The sequence below is a fragment of the Barbatula barbatula genome, assembly GCF_947034865.1.
Source record: "Barbatula barbatula genome assembly, chromosome: 12".
Classification (NCBI taxonomy): Eukaryota; Metazoa; Chordata; class Actinopteri; order Cypriniformes; family Nemacheilidae; genus Barbatula; species Barbatula barbatula.
In genome coordinates this window covers 1,718,675-1,742,224 of record NC_136775.1, presented here as the reverse complement: position 1 = coordinate 1,742,224, position 23,550 = coordinate 1,718,675, and the positions used below count along the sequence as shown (strand labels likewise).

General features: G+C 38.1%; 3 protein-coding genes across 6 annotated transcripts; 1 reads left to right on the top strand and 2 right to left on the bottom strand.

The window, feature by feature from the left end:
• Positions 1 to 513: 513 nt before the first annotated feature.
• On the bottom strand, positions 514 to 11,892 carry nek10 (NIMA-related kinase 10; the record flags this gene model as incomplete). The annotated part of the gene is made up of 29 exons (XM_079468985.1): positions 514 to 559; positions 645 to 700; positions 2,011 to 2,063; positions 2,138 to 2,243; positions 2,721 to 2,831; positions 3,202 to 3,302; positions 4,232 to 4,295; positions 4,386 to 4,581; positions 4,686 to 4,756; positions 4,845 to 4,974; positions 5,066 to 5,141; positions 5,979 to 6,081; positions 6,154 to 6,275; positions 6,353 to 6,398; positions 6,474 to 6,611; positions 6,687 to 6,815; positions 6,945 to 7,047; positions 7,147 to 7,370; positions 8,280 to 8,341; positions 8,427 to 8,566; positions 8,640 to 8,864; positions 8,939 to 9,025; positions 10,577 to 10,656; positions 10,933 to 11,000; positions 11,094 to 11,172; positions 11,255 to 11,296; positions 11,436 to 11,520; positions 11,596 to 11,694; positions 11,768 to 11,892. 29 exons carry the CDS (start codon positions 11,890 to 11,892, stop codon positions 514 to 516), a joined length of 2,967 nt encoding a protein of 988 aa, XP_079325111.1.
• A 3,153-nt stretch (positions 11,893 to 15,045) lies between these two features.
• LOC306901305 (free fatty acid receptor 3) lies at positions 15,046 to 15,969 on the top strand (the record flags this gene model as incomplete). Its single annotated transcript, XM_079468984.1, has 1 exon — positions 15,046 to 15,969. One exon carries the CDS (start codon positions 15,046 to 15,048, stop codon positions 15,967 to 15,969), a length of 924 nt encoding a protein of 307 aa, XP_079325110.1.
• Positions 15,970 to 17,213: 1,244 nt separating this feature from the next.
• Positions 17,214 to 21,185, bottom strand: lim2.5 (lens intrinsic membrane protein 2.5). Of its 4 annotated transcripts, none has more exons than XM_079469788.1 (5): positions 20,905 to 21,185; positions 19,754 to 19,952; positions 19,306 to 19,455; positions 17,768 to 17,902; positions 17,214 to 17,686 (listed from the first exon to the last, which is right to left on the bottom strand). In XM_079469788.1, the coding sequence occupies exons 2-5, from the start codon at positions 19,926 to 19,928 to the stop codon at positions 17,625 to 17,627; spliced, it is 522 nt and encodes a 173-aa protein (XP_079325914.1). In that variant the 5' UTR covers positions 19,929 to 19,952; positions 20,905 to 21,185; the 3' UTR covers positions 17,214 to 17,624. The 4 variants fall into 4 exon arrangements, with proteins under 4 accessions (XP_079325914.1, XP_079325915.1, XP_079325916.1 ...); XM_079469789.1 differs by having other exon boundaries at positions 17,220 to 17,686; positions 19,754 to 19,943; positions 20,905 to 21,115; XM_079469787.1 differs by having other exon boundaries at positions 17,221 to 17,661; positions 20,905 to 21,137.
• Between the last annotated feature and the right edge of the window lie 2,365 nt (positions 21,186 to 23,550).

Here is a 23,550-nt window from a genome sequence, read left to right as displayed (position 1 = left end):
TTCTTTAATGTCACATCTTTGCTTCACGTTTCAAAATTCCCAAAAGTTAAAATATAGAGAGAACTATTGGAGCCGCTGACGTAAAGAAAGAAATGTGACCTTAATAAAGGCGAAGCTTATAAACAGTTGCATTATATAAATATACATCATATCTAATAAATGCTCTTAAATAATTCAATCTGTTGATCTTTGACTAAAGTTTTTGATCCATCTATTTCAACTATATTTTCTAGACACGTGTTGTTTAAGTCAACCAAAAGGACAATCGTAAAGAAAATATATATCCCACGTCAAAGTGCACACTTTAAAAGAGGTAATCATTGATTTCACATGTACTCCGCTGTACTTGTGCACAGCAGACACGGCCTGTAGTGTTGTAATATAATCTTCTCATGACTGGTAATGTGATTAAATTCAGCTTGTCTTGACATGTGTAGCGGTTGACCTGAGAGGTTGTCTGCAGGATGTCACACTTCAGCATATGACCGGTGTCCATCACTGATGTGCCGTGGGTCACGGCGTGTCATTTCTTGATCCCGCTCCTGAATCCGTCCCGCACCTGTAACCCCACAGGCAGCCAATGAATGATGAGGAAATTGAACACAGCCCGTCTTTATTCTAGAAGACTTGTGTGTAAAGAATACCTGCGCGTGGTTTCGTTATAATAGCCGTTTTCCTCGAGTACCTCCTCCAGGATGGTCTGAAACACACAATCAGAACGTCAATTTCTTTACAGTGAACTTACATCTAGAAGTATTTGTCCTTTTATTTTGTCCACAGGCAAAAAAGCGTTTTAAAGGAGAATCATAATCCAAATGTTACATTTCAATGTTACTTTTTGAGTATTATTCTACATATTCACAACGTAACAACCTGATTCAGAGCAAGAAAGTATTTGAAAATGAAGTACATCACAGGTTTATTCAGTGAACTCAAAATATTTTAACGACATTTTATATTCAATATTTTTAAAGACATTCAATCCTCAGTTGCGTAGAGCCAAATAATTTTTAGAAAAGCAGTCGTCACACTCAAAACATAAAAAGGTCTATCGAAAGGTTTATTTTACATTTGCAATGTGTGCACGTCTCTTAAAAAGACTTTTTACTCTATGCGCTTTTCAATGCACAAAATGTTTTGAATAAACAATATTCAATTCTGTTTCAAACTTTAGAATCACTTAATGTTTCTCTTGAATTAAAAAAACGTTTTGATGTGTAGATGTTTAAAGTCCCAGGGAAATTCTTATTTTTCATGAAATATTGCAGCGTTAATAGTAAATAGCTTATCAATGTGGGTCATTTTTTATTTATTTATGTGTCCTCATAATCTTCAATTAAATTCTAAAAATTTACAATCTCAAATGAAGCAAGTTAGACGGCTTGGGCGGAGCATCTGTTAACTCCTCCCCTTCAGCTGTCAGTCTGCTGCTAGTTTCATTTAAAAATTCAAAGGCTGTTTTTATACATCCAATCAATTTGCAGTGAAAATGCAGGCCACGCCCACTAAGTTTATCCTTTCAAATTCCTTTTCACTCGGAAATGCGTCAGAATACGGGAGTAAAAACGATCGCAAAATACAGTTCACCGGGACTTTAAATGCTTAAATGATTACAATCAATGTAGATGAGTTTTATACACAAAATATAACTGTACCATCATAATAAAGTATTTTATTTTATTACAAAACAAAAATGATATTTATTTCAAGAAAACGAATGAAATAAATGAATGAACTGGACTGAACAGTGAAGATAAAGATGTAAATAAGAACTCAGAATAATCATTCTCAGAGCGAGACCTTGAGAAGCTGCTCGATAAAATGACAAGAAAACATTTCTGCAAATTCTACAAAGTTTTGATATTCTGTATTTCTTGTCACACCAAATTCCCAAAGTTAAATTTGTGTTATTCCACAGTTTTGATGAGATGAATGTGGGGAAAATATAAAACAAGTTACTTTTGAATGGTAGACGCATTCAAATTTGTAATTCGTTCATCGCCGTCTTACCTGTATGTCCTCATAGGTGAGTCCATCTTGAAGCGCAGAATAACCCGACTCCCCTTCGAAACACAACATCATTTCAGCAGAGTTTAAACATTGAAACTAAACTCAAAAGAACATCGACTGGATTCACCTCGACCGTCAGCAGCAGAAGGTTCTGAGCTCAGAGACTGGATCATAGACCACCACTCCCTGCTTGATGAGGTCATCTCCACCAGCTCTTGACTTCCTTGAAGGACCTGACAGACAATTTGTAGCATCTGAAAAAGTCCCTAAAGTAACCACTAGATGGAGCCGTTACCATCCGCTTTCCCTGTTTGCCTGACATCCATCCCTAGTATGCTTAAAGTAGAGTATACTTCGGTATATCTATTTTAATACTTCTTGGGACTAAATTGTCCCACTTAAGTTGACAAAGATCAGCTTCATCAGCTTTCATGTTTTATTAACTCTAAACTCTTTCACCTCAAAGCTGACTTCTCATTTCTGACTATATGATGTGTATTTCTGGGAGGTGCATAAGTATACAAAGCATACCTTTGCCATGTTAAAAAAATATAAACTTATAGCACTACTGAATAAACTTCCTTCAGTGTCCTTAACTTTTCCGTAAGGGATGCTAAAATATCTTGTTCGACACTCTGTTGTGGCGGTTTCATCTATATTCGTCTAGATTTTACGGACTGGGACTGTGATGTAACTCTGACATCAGGTACCTTCTTCAGCTCCACCTTCAGATTGAATGCATCGCTTCCATGAGAAAACAGTGCTTTTTTAAAGCGCTCGATCGTCCGCTGCTTGAAGCTGTTTTGGGGAGCGGGTGGAAGCTGAAAACATCAAACGCAGGCTGAGAGTCAAAGAAAGTCTCTTAAAATGATAAAACGCATCTATGTTCTCTATCTCTATATTTTAAAAAGGGTGCACAGGTCTGTTTAACGGTAACACTTCAGAATATGGACCAATTCTCACTGCTAACCAGTTGCTTATTCGCATGCCTACTATTGGCATATTGGCTTATTCTGCATGACCAGACTCTACATCCCTAATCCTACCCAAACCTAAACCTAACATCTACCTTACTAACTATTAATAAGCAAAAATTGGGAGTTTATCGAGGCAGTTTTAATAGCGAGAATTGGGCCTTAAAATAAAATGTGACCCTTTAACGCAAACACATCGACTCGAGCTGGACGTCACCTGAGATATGAACACAATCTTATGCAGAACTTCCAGAAGCCTGTGGTTGGGATCATCAATCTGTCGAACTTTTCTCTGTGACAGACAGATGCCTGCCGATGCTGTAAACAAACACGTGACATATCGCAGATTTATTTTCAAACATTCCAGCATATATACGGTTTCAGCTGCGACAACATAAACACACGCCAAGTGACCCAAACTCAACTTCCGGAAGACTTTCCGCAAAGAATGAATAACGGATGAGTACTTTTAATATAATACGATAAATATACGATTCAATATTGTTATAAAAAGATATAAATATAAAATGAATTGTTGTATTATAACAAAACACATATACCGGAAGTTAACTTTGGGCATGCGTCCAGCGAAACAAATCGGTTTCGTACATTGGATGATAGTTGGAATTGTAACGTGTTAAACAAATGCGAACACTACAATAAAGCAGATGGAGGAAAAGCCGCAGAGCGTTTCAAATGTGTGCACATTATCATCAAAGAAAATCATATTCACCTGGTCGAGTTCTTGCCTTCTGAAAATCCTCTCTGCTAAACGCAAGACAGAATGACTTTAACTGCTTTTGCATGATATCATAACAATAAAATCAACAAAATGATAATCAATCCGGCTTTAACCGCGCAACATCAATCCGAGCACACAAATCCACATTTTCTTGTCAATCTTACATTTAAATCTAAACGTTTGTTGTTTGCTCATTTCAGAAACACAACCATCTGGATCTATTTTGAAAACAAAATGGCAAATTTTACCAATCGAATCATGTCCAGCTGTGTGATCTCACCTGACCGGCTTCAGCTCATCTGAGGACTTCACACTGCGCTCCACCATTTCTACACATTTTCGGAAAGGGTTAAAAAGAGTGTTAATGTTCACATGCAAGAGTTGAATTATGAATTACTGTCCGACGGAGATGAATGCAATACGTGTAGTCAGAAGTGCATAGACGATTCAGCCCTTGCTAGAGAAGATGCTGACGTTATTGTGTATTAAAGCAAAAGTCTAAAACCTCGGCTTTGATCGTCTTCCGTTTCAAAACTCTGCGTCTGTGGTCCATCTTGAATTTCAGCGCTCTGAAATAAAAACACACATCGGATATTCACCCCGTATCAACCGAGTGCACAGATTATAACACCATTTAAAAAAAGAGCTTGTTTGCAAACCCGTGGCAGCCTGCACATCCTGGTCCTGTTGCTCTCCAGGAAGTACTTCTGAGCTCTCTTCCTGTCTCGCTCCGCCCTTCTCTCCAATGAATTATTGGATGCGCACAGACTGTCCACAAACCTCATCATGATGTCAGAAATTCTGGAACTGACCTCGATGATGTCAGGACGCAAGTCTGCATTCGGAGTCAAGCACCTGGACAAGAGAGACATTTTACCTTTGCCAAATATGAATCGGACATTGAAGAACAAACTTCCAAGACGGCATGAATATATTGAAACTTATAAGAGAGCTCACACCATTGAATCATGTGTGTGACTCTCTCCGAGAAAGCTTCATCCGTTACTGGCTCATAGACGGCTTCTACGATCTAAACACGTGAGGAATATCAAGAAGTGATTCAGGAGGACATCTTGAACAGTGCAATGCCTCTCACGAGAGCAGTGAAGATGCGTCACCTTGGTAGCGAGCGAGAGCATGTTGGCACTGTAGAATGGAGGTGTGAGAGTGACCACCTGATAGAGGATACAACCCGCGGCCCAAACATCTGCTTTCTCACCATACGGCTCATTCTTCAAAATCTCTGGACTGACCAAAGAAAACACAGCAGATGTTACAGAATTTGACAGAATGAAAACTTATATTTATACGGTATAAAGCTCATGTTTTCAACACACACCAGCAGTACAGTATTGTTCCGACTACAGACGTCAGCTTACTGTTCTCCTGTTTCTGCTTTGCGAGACCAAAATCGGCTGTGAAAAGATGAAAAATGTATTGGTAAGAAACGTTTTATAAATATAAATAAATACAGCAGCTGAAAAAATGAAGAGAGCATTCCAAATGTTCATTTCAGATCAGCATTTCTAGATGTATTGTGTCCATTTCAGTTCGGTGTCTGTTGAATTTCAACAAAATCAAACCTCAGGTATGACAAAGTCATCCAACAGCAATGAGAAAAACTGACGGAATGACAGGACACGTGAAAACTATGATAAAAATCCAGGTTATCACATAATAAATTGTTTTGAGGTTCTCTGAAATACATCTACAATATGACTGTTGTGTTGCTTAAAAGTGAACATGAACTTGTTTTCTTTACAGTTTTTGAGGTCTGCAAATAAATGCACAAAAGAAACAAGACTTATATTTGAAAAATGTAGAAATATTGTTGTTTATCAAAAACAACCAAAAGTGATCACAAACAGATAAAAAGTAAATTCAGAAAAGTAGAAAATAATTTTGGTCTGTTCATTGTTTTTCGCGGCGGAACTCAACTCTATTGAAATGCTTCAATTGTTATTTCTTTTAACAATAACAAAGCTAATCCCCAGTAAAGACACAAAGACACATGAGATCTCTTTTAGATCTCAATTATTTCTCTATACATCAATGAGATTAAATGAAGAGCAAATAAAAGATTTCAAAATCTCACATATTTCTCTTGAGCAGATTTCAAACTGAGCTCAGATTCCAAAGTAATTTTATTAAAGTTCTCAATATGATGAACTCATCAAACGGACCCAAATCCAGATTATTAAATGTAAACAGGATCTAATTCAACACGTCACAAATAATGACACACGACTCACTGATGGTGACTTTATCTCTCTCTCCGAGCATAATATTATTAGGAGTGAGGTCACGGTGAACGATGCGTTTCTCCTTGTGCAAGTATCTCAAAGCCAAGCATATCTGCAAAAGTCATTATAAGGTTACTTTATTCATTTTTGATTCGGATATTTCTGGCTCCCATCAGATGCTGACCTGTATGAAGATGTTCCACACTCTCTCCTCAGTAAACGTCTGCCGTTTCTCTTTCAGAGAGTTGAAATGTTCAGCCAGCGGAGCTCCGACGATGAGCTCCATCACAATGTAAAGTTTATCACCTGAGAGAATAAAATACACTGTCAGGTATAAACAATATACAAGGTGGAAATAAATGAAGTCACAGACGGATACTTGCATTCAAAAAATGTCTTGAAGTAGTTTACAATGTTCGGGTGTGACATCTAAAAGAAATAAACAATGTCACTTTTTCTCAGTTTGAGCTTTTGTTTGTTTTGGGTGTAAGAATGCGTGTGAACCTGTTCTTTGATGATGGTCAGCTCAGACACGATCTTCTCAACGCTGCTGTCCCGTGAGCGCTTGTCTTTGCCAAAAGCAGGATTGTGAAAGTTCACCTCCTTCAGTGCCAGACAATTCTGTCCGCTCTGCTTACGGACCTTCACACGGGAACAAAAATAAAGACACGACTACAGTGAAAACTAGCTATTGAAATAAATGTGAAAAAGATTCACCTTATAAACGCTGCCAAAGGCACCACTGCCCAGATGATCCAGAACAGCATAACCATTAATAACTCTCAAAGGCGGTCGATTCTGATTCACCGTCTCGATGTTTTCCTTAAGAACATCCGACTCTTCCTTCTAAGAATGAACATACGCAAAGAGTAAACATGGCAAAGAGAAGCACCTACAGGTCAAATTCAATTGAAATGTATTTCCATAGCGCTTTTAACTTTGTCTGTCTTCGCTCGCCTCATCACCGTGTCTTACCGATAGGAGGGAGATCTTTTCTTGTAGTGCTTCGTATGCAGAGATGTCCCTTACATAATGTCCGACGTCAATAAACATCTCGAACAGCTCTGGAGAAAAGAGTCTGAAACAAACGTACCAACCAAAAACGAGACCTTCATGAGCAACATAAATAGTGTGAACGTCTTCCAGTACCGATTGATAAAATCTGAAATATTGATACCTTTTAAAATGATGTCTATTGCGCTCCATACTAAAAAGAAACCGTAGAGCCCTAAAAGCATAACACTTCAGAAGCAGCAACATTAATACTCGATTAATATATTGAAATGAAACCTGTATTTGACCGTAAAACACATTCAGCTGACAAACCTGTAGAGATTTAGCTTGAGGTCCTTTAAAGTTTTGGGGTAATATCAGTTTGCCGATAATGTACACGCCATTCTCCTGAAATATAATGATGCAATGGAAACAATATTGTTATTGTCCTTCAGGGTCATTTTATTTAAGTATACTTCATTAAAGTTTCATTTATGTAGTGAGTAAAATAATCTCAATGTGCTAGTAGTAAACTTGTAAATCTATGCCCAAGTATATACTACCAAGTCTATACTACAAGTGAACTTGTACTGGTAGTGCGTCCAAAATGGGATTTATCGTCTCCGAATGGAACTTGAAAACAATCATGGCCGCCATACTAAAGGGTCGTTGCAAATCGAAGTGCACATAACTGGCAACTTCGAAGGGCCCTTCTAGAAACAGTTGTTTGGTCCCCTACACCCTTCAACCCTTTGAAGTTCTCACTGAGGAGGGTAAACCCTTTGAAGGGCTTAGGGCACAGGGATGAGCCCTTCGAAATGGAACGCAGGGTGCTGGTAGTTTCCTAGCACATTTTTAAGGTTATGAAAGTGAACTTTGAAGTATACTTGCTGTATAAAAATGACTAAACTAGTAGTTTTCTGAAAGCATACTTAACGTCATACTTCTAGTTGACTATTTATATTACTTAGATTATGTTGCTACATGATGCACGTCAACATACAAGATCACGTAAAACTATGAAAAGTATTTATTTACTAGACTGCTTAATCAAAAGAGTAAATGACTACAAGCCGCTAAGAATACTTCATTATACTTTTTAAGTAGATCTCAATATCTCCAAATATACTATATACAAGATATACACACAAATAGAAGTAGACTCTCTTATTTTTAGTACATTTAGTATACTTGAACTAAAACAATTTTTGTAAGGGTGTACATTGGGGGTATTTTTGTAAGGGTGTACATAGGGGGTATTTTTGTAAGGGTATACATTGATACCTTTCATTTAATAGTAAGAAAATGAAGCTCTACCTGCACTACATTATGTGCTGTTGTGTCGTCCAACACAAGCTCGGTGATCGCCGCACAGCATGCTGGGAACAGGGATCAGAGGTTGTCACACCAAACGTCAAATATTGAGGAATTCCCCCGGGATGAACGTTCCGCATCTATCCTCACCTGCCTGAAGATTCATGATGTTCTCTGCCGTCTCTCGAGCGCTGATCTCTGTCGACGGGTGTTGTCTGTGTATTCTGCCCGCCGCGTTGGCACTGGAGAGCGCGTCGATGGTGGAACGATCCGTCACATAAACTCGCTCTCTGGAGAGAAGAAAAGGTTTGCGTGACTACACGTACAATTTATCAATCCCCCCAAACTACCATTGAAACGCACCCGTGCAAGATTCTGAGCAGCTGCTGTACGCCACCCCAGGCTCGGATCTCAGCGCTGGTGTCCGGATCCTGACACAGCTGCACGAAGACCCACACGGTGCTCCACAGCAGCTTCACCTGGTCGGCGTGCAGGTGACTGAGGAGCACGGGAACACCATCACAGTGACGCACCTGTTCCCTGACGCACTGCACCGCACACAGCAACCTCAACAGCTCTGCGCTCAACCTGAGAGCAGACGCAAAAAAACACGATCAGACCCAAAAACCATTTCACAAAAACAGATTGTCATCCATGCTTACCTTTTGGACAACGTGTCATATTCTTGTAAGACGACTAGAAGATGCTCCACAATAGACAGCTCTCCGATCTTCTCTTTGCATTCTTGACTAAATGAGGATTATCGATTAGGCCCAACACAATGACTGTAGATTCATAAATGTATTTATTTATTACGCTAAAGGCTATTCAAGGCAAACTCTGTCAACTTTACGCCATATACCAAAATAAACTTCACAAACAAAGATGATTATTCACAACTGCAGAGGTGTAAAGTACTTGAGTAATTTTACTCGATTGGGGGATTTGTACTTTACGAGAGTAAAATTTAAAATGAATACTTGTACTTTTACTTAATCAAATTTTTAAAGAAAAAAAGTACTTTTTACTCCTTACAATATTATTTATACTCAAAAAGTACTCATTTTTGGAGTCTCACTTTTCTCTATTTTCCCTTACTACTAATGAACCAACTGAATTGCGCTGATAACCAGTTTAATTTAAATGTTATTTATTCATGAGATCGGTTTTAATATTCAATGAAATTGGCCAGACATGTTCATTGGTCCTTTTGAAGTGACGTCATGCCACATCAATTACCACAATGCACAGCACCTTGGTTGACCTGGAACTGAGAGAAATAATCAGTGGAAGAAAATGGATCAACAGCACCCTTGGCCTTCTTGAACAGTACTCTACTCTCAGCCAGTCTTGTCTCATTGTTCCAAGGTTAACAGAGCGGGCGTCCATGCACAGACCTGACAAAAGCTGAGATGATAGAGCTGGATAAAGAAGGACGCAGCGACTAGACATGTCTTCACTTCAAAATTAGCCGCTATTAGATTAATGATAGTCTTAATTTATTTTTTATGCTCGTGCAGAAGCTGCAGCTTTTGCCAGATGGGATCTGGAATCCCCTGGTCAGGCCTGGAGGTTTTTTTCTCCAATGGAGTTTTGGGTTCATCGCCACCGTTTGCATACTGTTTTTCTAAGTTTTATTGAATTAACACTGCATATAGGAATATAGGAGTCTGTTTGATATTTGACCTGTGTTTCCATCTTATCTTGGGTGTGTGGTTCTAGGTGATGGCCCCTGTGCTTGTGAGTCTGCGTGTCTGTCTGTATGTGTTTGTGCGTGTTGTGAGTTTTGTGTGTGTCTGTTTCTGTCTTCTGTGTTTTCACCTTTTTTGTTTTGACTTGCATAACCTTATATGTTTTGCTTATAGTCAATATGTTTTCTTGTGCAGGTGCTTTGTAACAATGAAAATTGTAAAACGCGCTATACAAATAAAGCTGACTTGACTTGTAGTGGAATGGATAAGGATTCGTATAAGATGAAGTGTGTTCTTTGTACTTTGATAAAACCGCAAGAGTTAAATACAAATAAATACAATCAGTTCTAAAGCATGCTAACGCATTGGATGTGGTTCATTCACCTCATCTTGTGAAAGATTAAATGCGTGAACAAGAATCTCTACAGTTTTATAGTTACATTTACGTTTACTCCAGTACAATTTTAATGTGGTACTAGTTTTGTTTTCGTCCTTTTACTCGCGTATGTTTCAGGCCAGATACTTGAACTTTTACTTGAGTAAAATTTTCCCTCTGTACTTGTACTTAAGTACTTTTTACACCTCTGAAGAACTGTGACACAAACGCACCTTTCGGCCAGCGTGGTGAGGGCCAGCAGAGCTCCTAACAGCACACCTCTGTCCCGTGCAGAAAGTAGATTTACTAGAGTCTGTCAGAAAGATTTGACATTTTGGAAAAATGTAAGTGATGCCAGCATGATCTCTCAGTAAACCGTAAGTATTCTTCGAGGTGGTGATTTTAAATGAATGTGTATGATTATTCGTACGAAAGCGGCAAGAATGAAGCCATAATGAAAACCGGGACCAAAAGCAGATACGAAATCTTTACTTATACACATTCACACGCATTAGTTATCTTTTGCATTGTAAGAGTACTAGATATTCTTGGGTGCTTTACATAATTTATATATTTATGTCAACAGTACCTTATGTGTCCCACAGTTAATAATCCACTGTCTCTGTTCCTCAACCGAAGACAACTTCTGAAACATATCTGTAAGCGAATAAAGAACACAAGCACAGCAAACACGTTATCCATCATGCATCTCATTTAAAACATAAATGTTAAATACCAAATGTGTTTTACATGTCATGGCAACCAGCTGCTCAACATCCAGTGTCTGTTCTCTACATTCCAGATACACAGCGGCGACAGACTCCATGTACTAAAACACATCAGACGAGACAAACATGATGCATTTCCACAAACCGCAGCGTTCACATCTTAACATATTGGAAAATCTTTACCTTAGCAAGCTGTCCAGCCCCTCCGAGTTCAAAGAACATCGTCTAAAAAAGAGCCAGACACAAAAGCCAATGAAAAGAGATTAGATTTTTATTTGGACCCTTATATTATGATATAGAAATACGCACGCTCTTATCATCTAATATTTCTCCACAAAAACCAAACAGAGATTTTCGCTCCTACCTGGTAAACTGGATCTCTGATCAACAATCTCAAGCAGTTCAAAACTCGCAGCACTCCATCCGATGACGAATTTTCCATCCATTCGCTGAAAAGGAAAGACGGTGTTGCATCTTTACCGCACGTTAATATCACAACTAGTCAACATCATACAAATACCGACCTGAAAGCCAGTCTGTTATTGATTAAGGCCGCAAAGATGTCCAGGAAAACTTTATGATGTGGTTGGTCGCTAAAACATCTCTGATTTCGGTAAGTCGCACTGTTAACAGAATGAACATTGGTCATACAAACAACATGACAAGCAAACCCGGAGTACAGATCGTACTGTGCACCTGAAATTATCCAGCTCAGATGCTTCAGCGATCGGGCAGTTCCTCCGGTTGTCGTGAACATTTGAGGAGGTTTGTGACTTCTGTCCCCTGGGCTGATTTACAGAGGAAACCTGAAGGGCAGACATGTCTCCGGAATCATTTCACATTTACATTAAGTCATTTAGCAAACGCTTTTATTGATGTCATATCAGGGAGGTGCACCATTTGATTTGATTCAATTTGTGAAAAATATAGGATTGGATTAAAGTCATGTAATCATTTGAATGACAGACAGCACTGCGAGAAATGTATTCTTATACCTGTTGTCTGGTTACAGGAGCCGTGATCGATGCCAATAGTCTTTTCAGATCAAGAAGCTCCCTACAAATAATAAAAACGACAACATAAGCATCAGCATCAAAGCAACGTTCCCATGACGTAAGGCGTAATGGCCTACTTGTCTTTAGGTTTTGGATGTTGTTTTGTCGGACCTCTAGGCTTTCTGTCCTGGAGAGACATGGCGATCCAGTCTTCGCTTTCATGTCTGAAAGTTGGCAAGATGAAATGTGAAACATTATGAGACAAGCAAGACTTTCTGACTTTAATAGCGTTTTCTACCCTTTATAGGGTGATTTAAGAGGTCAGCCCTCCTCAAACTCACTCAGGTGTCCTAGCAAGTGTACACAAGTCACACGTGTTGTCTTAAACGATTAAACGATTACAGCCCCGTTGACTCCCTGCTCAATGCATTGATGAAATAAACAGTTGGATGTGCCGAAACTTTCTTCGGTTAAGCAAAGACAAAACTCAAGTCATTGCGTTTGGAAATAAAGATGAAGTTCTCAAGGTGAACGCTTACCTTAAAGGTCAAACAACTAAAAATCAAGTCAGGAATCTCGGTGTGTCTCTAGAGTCAGACCTTAGCTTCAGTAGTCATGTCAAACCAATAACTACTATCATCCTGAAAAATATTGCAAGAATTAGATGCTTTGTTTCCAGTCTAGACTTAGAGAAACTAAGGATCATTGTAATGGACTCCCCAAAAAGACCACAAGACAGAAGGATTCTGAGCAGAACCAGAAAATAGGATCATATCACAGCAGTCCTCATGTCTTTAAACTGGCTACAAGTTACATAAAGGATAAAGTATTATTACTGGTATATAAATCATTCAATGACCTAGGACCGCAATACATTGCAGATATGCTCATTGAACATAAACCCAAAAGAACACTCAGGTCATTACGATCGCAACAGCTGGAAATACCAAGGAGAAGCATTTAGCTATTATGCCAGTCGGAGCTGGAACCAGCTTCCAGAAGAGATCAGATGTGCTCCCACAGTAGTCACATTCAAATCCAGACTCAAAACACATCTGTTTAACTTTGCATTAAATGAAGGTTTGTGTTGTACTTTATTTATTTTCTATTCAAAACTTTTTCTTATTTCTTCACTGTTCTGTCAAATGGATATTTTAATTTCTTCTCTGTAAAGCACATTGAATTACCATTAAAATAGCCCGTCCCTGATCCATCTTAGCTTGAAGTGGCGCATTCCCTTCTGTACAGATCCGTGAACGAGACCTTCTCACCTGTTTGGCTCAGATATAATCCGCAGGATATAATCTCATGGATGAAGCCCAAGGTCGATGAGAGTGTTGTTTTTTCAGTGTGCTTTTGGAGAACGCGACACAGAGGAGCTCGAATCACACAAAGGCCAAAAGACACGACGCGATGTTGAGGCGTCTTCGGTTGCCATGGCGATCCGCCTCGACACGTTCCGTGATGATGCGACTTCTGTTTTTCCACTGATCACAAAAGACACAACAGACCATATTACATGTTACCATATTCCCGATAAAGAAAATAGCGCACGTGTTTTGTTTATATAAACGGGTGAGGCGCCGTATCATGCAACAATGTTTCAAAATGTAGAAACATAATTTCGAAAATCACGTTTTTATTGTGTTTTAGTGCGTTAGTTAGCTGTTAAACAAATATATTTGGAATACACAATGAAAAAAAGTTATATCTTAATTTGGAAACGAACTCTTCATTCGTGGGGCGCGCTGCGCAAACCGATGTCGCAACGTGACGTCAAAGTACCGCGAGAGCGAAGCAGGCGAGACTTCGTGAAGGACATGAAAGTCTACCATGGTTTTCTTCTTTTGAAATGAAAAAATAGCTTCTTATTTTGACCTTGCATTTCCGGGGGAACTCCACCTGTCCGCTTACAAATAATAAGACCATTTGAAAGCAACTGTTAGGCGAAACGGTGCTTTTGTAATGAACACTCTTCCATATATTCAGCACAACATGCTCATTTCTATTATTTCATTTCTAATCTCAACAAATGATGTCACCTAATAATAATAATGAAAATAAAAACATAAACAAACGATGAGATGAAATGTAATGATAATTATAATAAACAAACAAAATAATGTTAAAACATTAACTGTAGTGCATTGAGAAATTTTTCATTATGTGGTCTGTCTTTGGCTACATGACCGTGTACATGTTCAATTTATCAACATTGTCATACTTATTGACATTTGATATGAATTATACAATTAATACGTGTTTTTTTGTTTTTGTTTACACATATCATTTCATATAGAGGCCTACAGATTTGATGAATCCAATTTGTAAACACATGTGAGAATAGTTATGGACATGTAGTTTACTGAATCATTTCCAGAAATTTTAAAATGAGCTATAAAAGTCTTTCCACTTTAAAAGGTGCCATAGAGAAATCATTTCTGGCCGAATGGTTCCATGGAAAACGTTTAACATCCGAAAAATCGGTTTCACAAAAGGTTCTTCTTGGTGGAAAGGGGTCTTAAGATTATACAAAAAAGAAAGAAATGGGATCCAACCTGTGAAAGCCATGCAGGATAAAGTTTCAAAATATAATTCTGAGAGAACAAGCAAGTTTAATTTCAACCATTCATTTGACTATAATTTCAATTTGTAAAGATAGCAAGATTATATTTTCACAGAATGTTCTTAACGTGATGTAGGAGGATTTTATGTAGGCTGGAAAACAGTAAATCACCAAGAAATGAGTTGAGCTGGGTTTTCACAGACTGGGTCACACATGGTTCTTAAAGGAAACCATGGTTCTGTGGGGAAGCGTCTTTAAATGTGGGCTATTTTTAAATGTGAGATGTTTTTACGTCTACTTAAGTAATGTTTGATTGTACTTGAAAAAATACATAATATAATACAATATAACATACATTATGATGCAAATTTATCTCACTCTCATTGTTTCCTCAGACATCTTCCATTCACAAAATGGTAAACGAGTGGGTAATTCTGTCCGTCTACATTTTTTCGTTTCTGATCGGACTACCGGCCAATCTTCTGGCCATCTGCACGTTCTTTAAGAAACTGGTCAACAAACCCAGTCCGAATGACGTGCTGCTCTTCAACCTGACAGTTTCTGATCTCCTCTTCCTCATCTTCCTGCCCTTCAAGATGTACGAGGCCGCCGTGGGCATGAAGTGGTACCTACCGCAGACCTTGTGTTCCATTTCTTCCTTTGTATTTTTTACTACGATTTACACCAGCTCCCTGTTACTCATGGCCATCGGCGTGAACCGTTATTTAGGCCTGGCCTTTCTTTTCAAATACAGACAGAGATGCAGGCCGGTGTACGCCACCGCCGGCAGCGTTCTCATCTGGTTCATCTCTGCCTCTCACTGCAGCATCGTATTTATCACTGTCCACATGCAAGAGACCAACGGCACCGCACCACAAAACGTGTGCTACGAGGACTTCACAGAGAAGCAGAAAAGGATCTTGTTGTCGGTGCGTCTTGAGTTTTTCGTGGTTCTGTACGTTGTGCCGCTACTGGTTTGTATCTTCTGTTACATCAACTGTATCTACATTCTGTACATCAGACCTAAAATAACCAAAGAGAAGAAGCAGAGAGCCATTGGCTTGGCGCTGTGCACGCTAGGTATTTTTCTGCTTTGTTTTTTACCGTATAACACATCTCATCTGGTTGGGTACAGCAGCAACAAAAGTCCGGAGTGGAGATACTACACGCTCTTGCTCAGCACCCTCAACACATGTCTGGATCCCATCATCTTCTACTTCTCCTCCTCAACGTTCCGTGACCAAACCAGAATGTCTTTTTTGAAGGTGACGCGTATGAGACAATGGCAAGCCAAAGACACAGCCGCTGCGATGAGCAACGTTACCACTTGTTCTTAAAGGAGCATTTTATCAATATTACACGATACTGCTAAACATTGGTGTGAAAATGTTATCCTTACATTGTAGCGGAACGTTTGACGGTTTTATAACTTGATGAGAAGTTTCCTTGATCATTTTCTTCTTAGTTGTCATTCATCACAATGTTATGTCATTACTTTATGGCAAGTCATGTGGTTTGTTTAAATAGTGTTTTCAATAGGACATTTTATTATACAATTAAAAATATTCATTTATTTCTGAAGAGTCAGTAACTTAAATATGCATTTTAAATTTTGTTCTCGAATGGTACAACGATGAGCAAAGAGCTCAAATAAAGTCTCTTGAGAATCTTAAATCGCAGTTTTAATCGCAAGTCCTCCATCAACGTCTCAGACTGGGCTTAGGCTGGCCAGGGTTTTACAGTCTGCTATTTAAAATTCAAAGAATTTATTTCATCCGGAAAAATGACATTTAGTTTATCCAGCACGCTCCTAAACCTGTGAGACGTTAAGAGAAGTGAAGATGACTCTTAAGTCACTAAGACCAATTCAAAGCAATCGTAAAATGGCTCTAACATCGGTAGTCTACCTTGAAACGTAAACATCTTAGAAAGACTTGATGACCATGAGCTTAACCATAAAGACTAATATCTGCTAACTGTTTATGAGACAAGCAAAACCCTTACAATTTGCTGAACATACAGTATACTTTATATGAAGTTTATTTGCAAAAGATAACCCCTTTTTTTAAATAATAAAAAAATCATGTGGTATATTGTATTTTTTAGCTGCATTTTATTTTATTTTAGCTGTAAAGGAACTCGTTACTTGTTGGATCAGTAACTTAGTGTATATTTTATGATTTTAATTTTAATTCGCCAATAATTATATATTAAAATATTTTATTTGTATTTAAATTTAAATGTCAACATGAGACCTCATCCTATAATATTTCTATGATTAAATTACTGACAGAGACCCATCCTCTATCAGCCAATCACTGTGGTCATAGTCAGTAAGCATCCATAGCAACGAGGTCAACCCCGCCCATTCCCTTATCTTAAGATTTCTCTTGGAAGCGTTGTGAATAGGTTTTAAGTGAAAACTGTACTGCTGTTTAGGAGAAATTTAAGTGTTAAGAGACGCTTTTCTCCAAAACCACTTAAAAACATGGTAGCTTTTAACATTTTGCCTTGTACTATAGTTATAGCATCAAGAAGTAAATATGCATTCCGCTGATGTATCTCGAACAATAAACACAATGACAGGTGAATCATCTTAACATTTATTTGAGATTTTGTGTCTATACGCGAAACATCATTCAGTTTGCATTATGGAATATAATAACATCTCAGATGTGAGGGTGAATAAAGATTAAAGAAATATTGCAAACTTCTTGCCTCAGTTACTTTCACTTTTAAAACAGGATTAGATTGGTCATCATTTTTAGGCCTGGTTCCACAGACAAGATTTATTCCCAGACTAAAATGTATTTGTGCTTTCTTACCTAAAAACTTGTATCATAAAATAGTGTTATTGTTTTGTTTCCAGATGCCCACCAGCAATGTTTTATTTCAAGTCACATTCATAAAAATGATGTTTTAATCTAAGCCCTGTTTGTGAAACCAAGCCATACACATCTTAATATACAATCTATATTTGCTTGGATTGGCTCTAGCGAGTTCCGGCCACTCTTCTGCATTCATGCATCCTGTAGGCACACATGTAGAATATACCTGAAAGAAACAAAACAGGTTTGTTTCATGAGATAACAGCTCTGCTCCGGCGATCTGTGTTCGTATCCGATCTTTACTGACCTGCGAAAAATGTCATGAGCAAAGCCACCCAGCCCAGTATGTAAGACCAGGAGAAACGCCAATCGCCAAAGCGCTTTCCGAGGAAGTTGACGGTCACCCCCGTGTAGATTGCCATAGCAAGAAGAACAAAGAGCGCTGGAAGAGAAAGACACAGAAAATCATTGGGAAGGTTTCCCAGACAGGGCTCCCAGAATATCTCAAATGTTAAAGGTGTCTCGATCGAAAACAACTTACACTGACATCTTTAAAAAGATCATTGCCATTGTTTTGTCTCGATGCACACCGGTAATGTTTTTTGTAAGGTATGATTTTAAAACAACTTCAATGTCCCAATTTAACAAAGGCTTAGTCCTGGTTTAGACTAACTAAACCGCCCCTTAGAGATTAAAAAAATATATAATGCTTTCCTTATTTATCCTACTTACAGGACAGTTGTGTAATCTTTCTATATATGTTTATGATTTCATATCTTGATAATGTAAAACATACGGGTTATTTAAGATGTATTTCTAAAGTCAGTTTAATATAATTGATATGTTTGTTTTTTAAGGCAGCTTTTAAACAAAACATGGAACATCTCAGAGAGAGGCGTAAAGTCGAACTAACTTGAAATTCAATTTAATACACATATTTCACACATATGCAAGAATTTGTGTGTGATCTTTCACGTCTTTAGCACTAGTAAACACGACTCATAGACGTCATAGTGTTCACAACACCACTGAAAGAGTGAGGTTATGTCGAGACTTCAGCATTTTTGAGATCTGCATAAACCTGCCGTGTTAGAGACAGAACATCAATGTATTAAATATAGTCTGAAGGCATGAACCCAAACTTGTACGTAATTTTTACTGTTGAGATAACAACGTTCAGTTCTCGTGTGCAGGAGACGGAAAGAGCAGAAACACATCTTTTGGCATGCACATAAGGTATACTCAAATTAAAAAATTTTAACCGCTTTTACTACGGTTAAAAAAAACATGGTTACGTACAGTAAAACTATGGTTACCACATAATAACCATGGTTATGAAAACCAGGTTTTTTTAAGAACCATAGTAAAACCATGGTTTTGCCATGTGTAATCAATACACCAACGGTTACTAACATTGTACTAAACAGAAAACAGGGATATAAAACCATATTTTAACTTGGAAAGTTAAACTTTCATTTAAACCACAATTGCTACATAAATCAATATTTTTGGGGAATATACAAAGGATGGGACAGAAAAAAATAGGCTATGCACATTGATATGCAGAGATTTAAATAAAATGCAATATAAATATATAATTTTATGTAAAATGTAATATAGTTAATCTATTTTACATAAATGATTAACAATACATAGGCTAAATAATATATGCCAAAGTCATTTACAGAATTTGTCTTTTAACCACAGTAGATTTATTTCGGATCTTTCACAACGGTAAGCATTTTGCGTCAGTAACTTGTTTTCTGATTCCTGTAAAAGGCGACTACGAGACATTATCGGGCAACATGTGTATGCAAACAAGTGACCTGAAGAGAAATGACTTACTGGAAACAAAAAACATGATTCCTGCAGCAAAGGAACGGTTGAATCTCTCGAAGGCGGAGAAGTGAGCGAAGGAGAGGATTCCTGCAATGATTCCAGCGAAGCACGACATGGCAGACAGGATCATGAAGGCCCGGGTGGCATTCCAGTAAGCTGGAATCACACAGAAATACAGAAAGAGTGAAGAACGCGTTCCATCCCTCTATCAAATGATTCATAACATCATCATCCAGTAATCACAAACCACTGAAAACCGATGGACGTATATTTGTCAAAACTATTGAGAACCCTAACCCGTGGACACAAATACAACTCTTGCTTATTATCTATATGACCATACTTTCCACTTTCTCTTCTGACATCATATCTGCGTTTAAACTGTCCGTCACTTAAACCTGGAAACCTTTCTGAGAAGTTGTATTTGTGTAACCGAAGACACAAAGTCGCTCACCGATACTGTCGGTCAGCGTGTAGCATTTGCCGGACATGCAGTATCTCCACAGGCCCTGATGAGCGAAGCTGCCAGACAGTCTGTACTGCATCCAGTAGTCCGTCGCCGTGGAGACCACCAACAGGATGTTGCCCACGATGGCACAGAACAAACCCCCTCCCATGAAACTGTACATCCTGAGGAAAACTGGCTGTGGGGACTTGGCACACACCGGATAAACATATGAGATACATTTAAGTGAACAATTGCTCAACTATACGCGAACGTGTATTTATTCACCCTCATGTCGGTTCATACCTGCATGCACAAAAGAAGATATTTTGAAGAATGTCGATATCCAAACAACACTGAATCCCATTGACTTTCATTGTATGGACACAAAACCCCTAGGACATTTCTCAAAATATCTTCACTGAAGAAAGGGTCGCACACAGGTTTACAACCACATGATAGTGAATAAATGATGACAGAGTTTTATTTTTAGGTGATCTATGCCTTTAAATGTGCTCTCTGCCATTTCATTGACTAATATTGATGGAAAGCTCACTATTATGATTGAAACTCATCTAAAAATAACCGTACAGAATAGTCGCTATTATCACCACAAAAAAAATCAACGTTTTACGACAAAAAAAATCAAAGTTTTACATGAAAAAACAGCATTTAACACTGGTGGTTGTAATCTTGATGTCTTTCATTTTCCACAAACATACAACATTAAAACACACAATGTATAAACAGAAGCGTGCTTGTTACATGTAAAATACAACATTATGACCAAATCATTATGATTATCAAGAAAGTGATAATGTGAAACATTCAGGACCCAATAGCTTCCACAATATTATGTTTAATAATAATCCAAAAAGGTTTACACTTTTAGTTTTATAATCAGTCTCTTCATAAAGACAAAAAGTCAAGTTATTAAAGAGGCAAATACAAAGACATTCCTTAAAAACAAAAAATGATTTCTTGAAAAGACACAGATTTTGGGATCCTCGACACGCTTTAACAAGTTTTTGAAGAAATGAAATTCAAAGATGACACGCTATGGTCGGTCTGTATTTTGATGGCCACATTCATCCTGAAAGCCATCGCAAACCTGAATCAGTCGGTGACATCTTGGCCGAAGATGTCAGAATAATTCTTACCTGGGGTCTTCAGGAAAATAAACCTGCCTAAGCGCGGACCTTCCCGGAGGGAAAGAGCAAGAGAGAGAAAGTGAGAGCCCGCCGCGAGCGTAACGTCAAAGAGGACCTCCTAGGCCAAACTCCAAAAAGTTATCCTCTATGCTTTTCTGTCGATGGTGGCAAAATCTATTAAAACAGTACAAATGCACTTGAGCTTGCGGGTGCACGAGGCATGTGACGGTTGCGGGAAGGGTGGATAAAATAAGACCACAGAGTCTTTTTGTTGTTGTATTGGTCATTCTGGAACTGTGGATGTGCAGAGGCTGCATTACTGCCGCTGTCAATGCAACATGCTGAAGCGCACACTTTCATTCAGCGCACGGGTCACATTTGGATTCACTGCGGACGCGGTTACACACCGTGACCGAATACACACACATTCGTGTTCGTGAATGATGATACGTGAACAGACAATTTCAAGTGATGTTTTACCGCATGAAGTTGACTTGACAGGCGACGGTATTAGGTTTTAGTAGGAAAAATGTCAATGGAAGTCGAAGTGCCCTAGACGGATGTCCTTTCCTAAATTCTTCAAAATATCTCATTTTGTGTTCATCAGAACAAAGTAAAATGATACAGGATTTTTTCCTACTACGGTAGTCAATGATGCCCTAGAAATGTAAGTCGCTAACATTTTAACAGGACAAAGAAATGTATACAGATTTGGAACAACTTGAGGTTGAGTAATTCATGACATTTTTGGGTGAACTGTAGCTTTAAGGCTTGCAATAAACAGTACTTTGTAAAACCAAAGCGGGTGGCATGGCTCAATATATCTGGTCTTGATAAATAAAGTGGAATAATCTGTTGAAAAATGTTGGATTGTTCGACACTTTATTGTGATTTTTTTTGTATCTCGGCAAATCTTATAGACACTGTGACCTCATCAGAAAAAATAGCAATGATCAAACATGTTTTATCCACAAATATGATCAAAAAACATGGTTGTACACAGGGAAAAACTACTGCTCGTTTTCAGCATTTACGTACTTAGTGTGAAAAGACACATCTCTAACCGGCTCACAGCTGTCATATCAGTCCATCGGTGAATTTACTTAACAATAACATCATCCATAAATGATGATGAATCACACAGTGGTGGCTCTTTTCACACGAGTGCTCACGTGAGCCAAAGCAGTCGGGCGTTCAAGCTGAACATGTGAAAAAGATAACACAAGAAAGAGTCAGTGGACACAAATGAGCCACATTGATACGGTTTGGAGATTATGGAGTCGAGGGAAAGTACCGGTTGGAGTCTGTACTCAGGAGGAGGACAATGATGAGGATCATCAGCAGAATGACAGATCACCTACAGAAAAAGAACATTGTGCACAAATGAAGAACAAGCTGAGAAATCTGAAAGCGCTCTTTATATACATTACGTACTTTCTCCACTGCTCTTGAAATGGGATTTCTGGGGTTTCTCTCTGTTGAGGAAGAGGATCATTGTACAGAGTTAGTGCACCACACAGTGACCAATATTTATTACGCTTTCTGATCGGAATGGAGAATACAGTAGTCCCAGACAAGGTTATTTTAGTTTACTACAATTCTCATTTTGAGGACGTTCCTGTTCATCGAAACCAAATCGAATATTGACCTAAAATTACTGGAAAAGTCAAGGAAACTTTGAATTTTTGGCTCCAATAAAAAACGCAAGTCAGTTTCAAGCATTACAATCATACAATTATAATAATAAACAAAAGCTAAAGTTAAAATAAAATAAATTGCAACATTTTAAATAACAAAAGCTTGTTCCAAAATTGCTAAAACTTGAACTAAAATGAACACGCAAACTAGACATCTAAACAATAAAAGCTCATTTAAAATATTATCAAAACTATAATAACTAGCAAGTTCTACAAAAGCAACTTTTAATATATCGATATTATTTATTATTATTATATATATTTTGCCTAAATGTTCTTGGTGACATACAGCTCAGGAATAACTAAGTGACCTTTTAAAAAAACTGTTTTCTGAACGTATTACTAACAGTCAGATACAGCATGCGTTAAAGCAATAGTTCACCCAAAAATGAATATTCTGTCATCATTCACTCGGCCTCTTGTCATTTCAAACCTGTCTGACTTTCTTTCTTCGGCAGAACCCAAAAGTAGATATTTAGAAAAATGCTGTTAATTGGACCCCATTCACTTGCACTGGTTTGTGTCCAGTGAAGGGGGTCCGGTGCTGTTCGGTTATCAACTTTTGAACTTTCAAAATGTCTTCTTATGTGTTCTGCGGAAGAGAGAAAGTCAGACAGGTTTGTAAATGATGAACTATCACTTTAAGCTAAAACGGGATGTCATTCGGTGAACTTCCGACGTGAACGTTTTTCACAAATTACAAACGTAAAACATTTTGGTTTTTTTACATTCAATTGCAGAACATAAAAACATATTGCTGTATTAAATCAACATGGTTGATATATTGCTCTATCATCTTTCTATAAAAACTAAAAAGAGAACAGAAGGGACAAAAACTTACCACATTTTCCACAGTAGATGAAAGCCAACACGATGAGAATCAGCATGATGCTGCAGGGAGCCGCAGAGATCCCAACAATGACTGCAGTACTGAGACCAGCATCTTACACAAACATCA

Bases quoted from the DNA above. Each gene is read 5' to 3' on its own strand.
- lim2.5 (XM_079469787.1), bottom strand. From the start codon at position 19,928: ATGTACAGTTTCATGGGAGGGGGTTTGTTCTGTGCCATCGTGGGCAAC. The intron at 19,456-19,753 runs GTGAGCGACTTT...GTGTGATTCCAG, and splicing joins CACGCTGACCGACAGTATCG to CTTACTGGAATGCCACCCGG. The intron at 17,662-17,767 runs GTCAGTAAAGAT...GTGTGCCTACAG, and splicing joins GCTCATGACATTTTTCGCAG to GATGCATGAATGCAGAAGAG.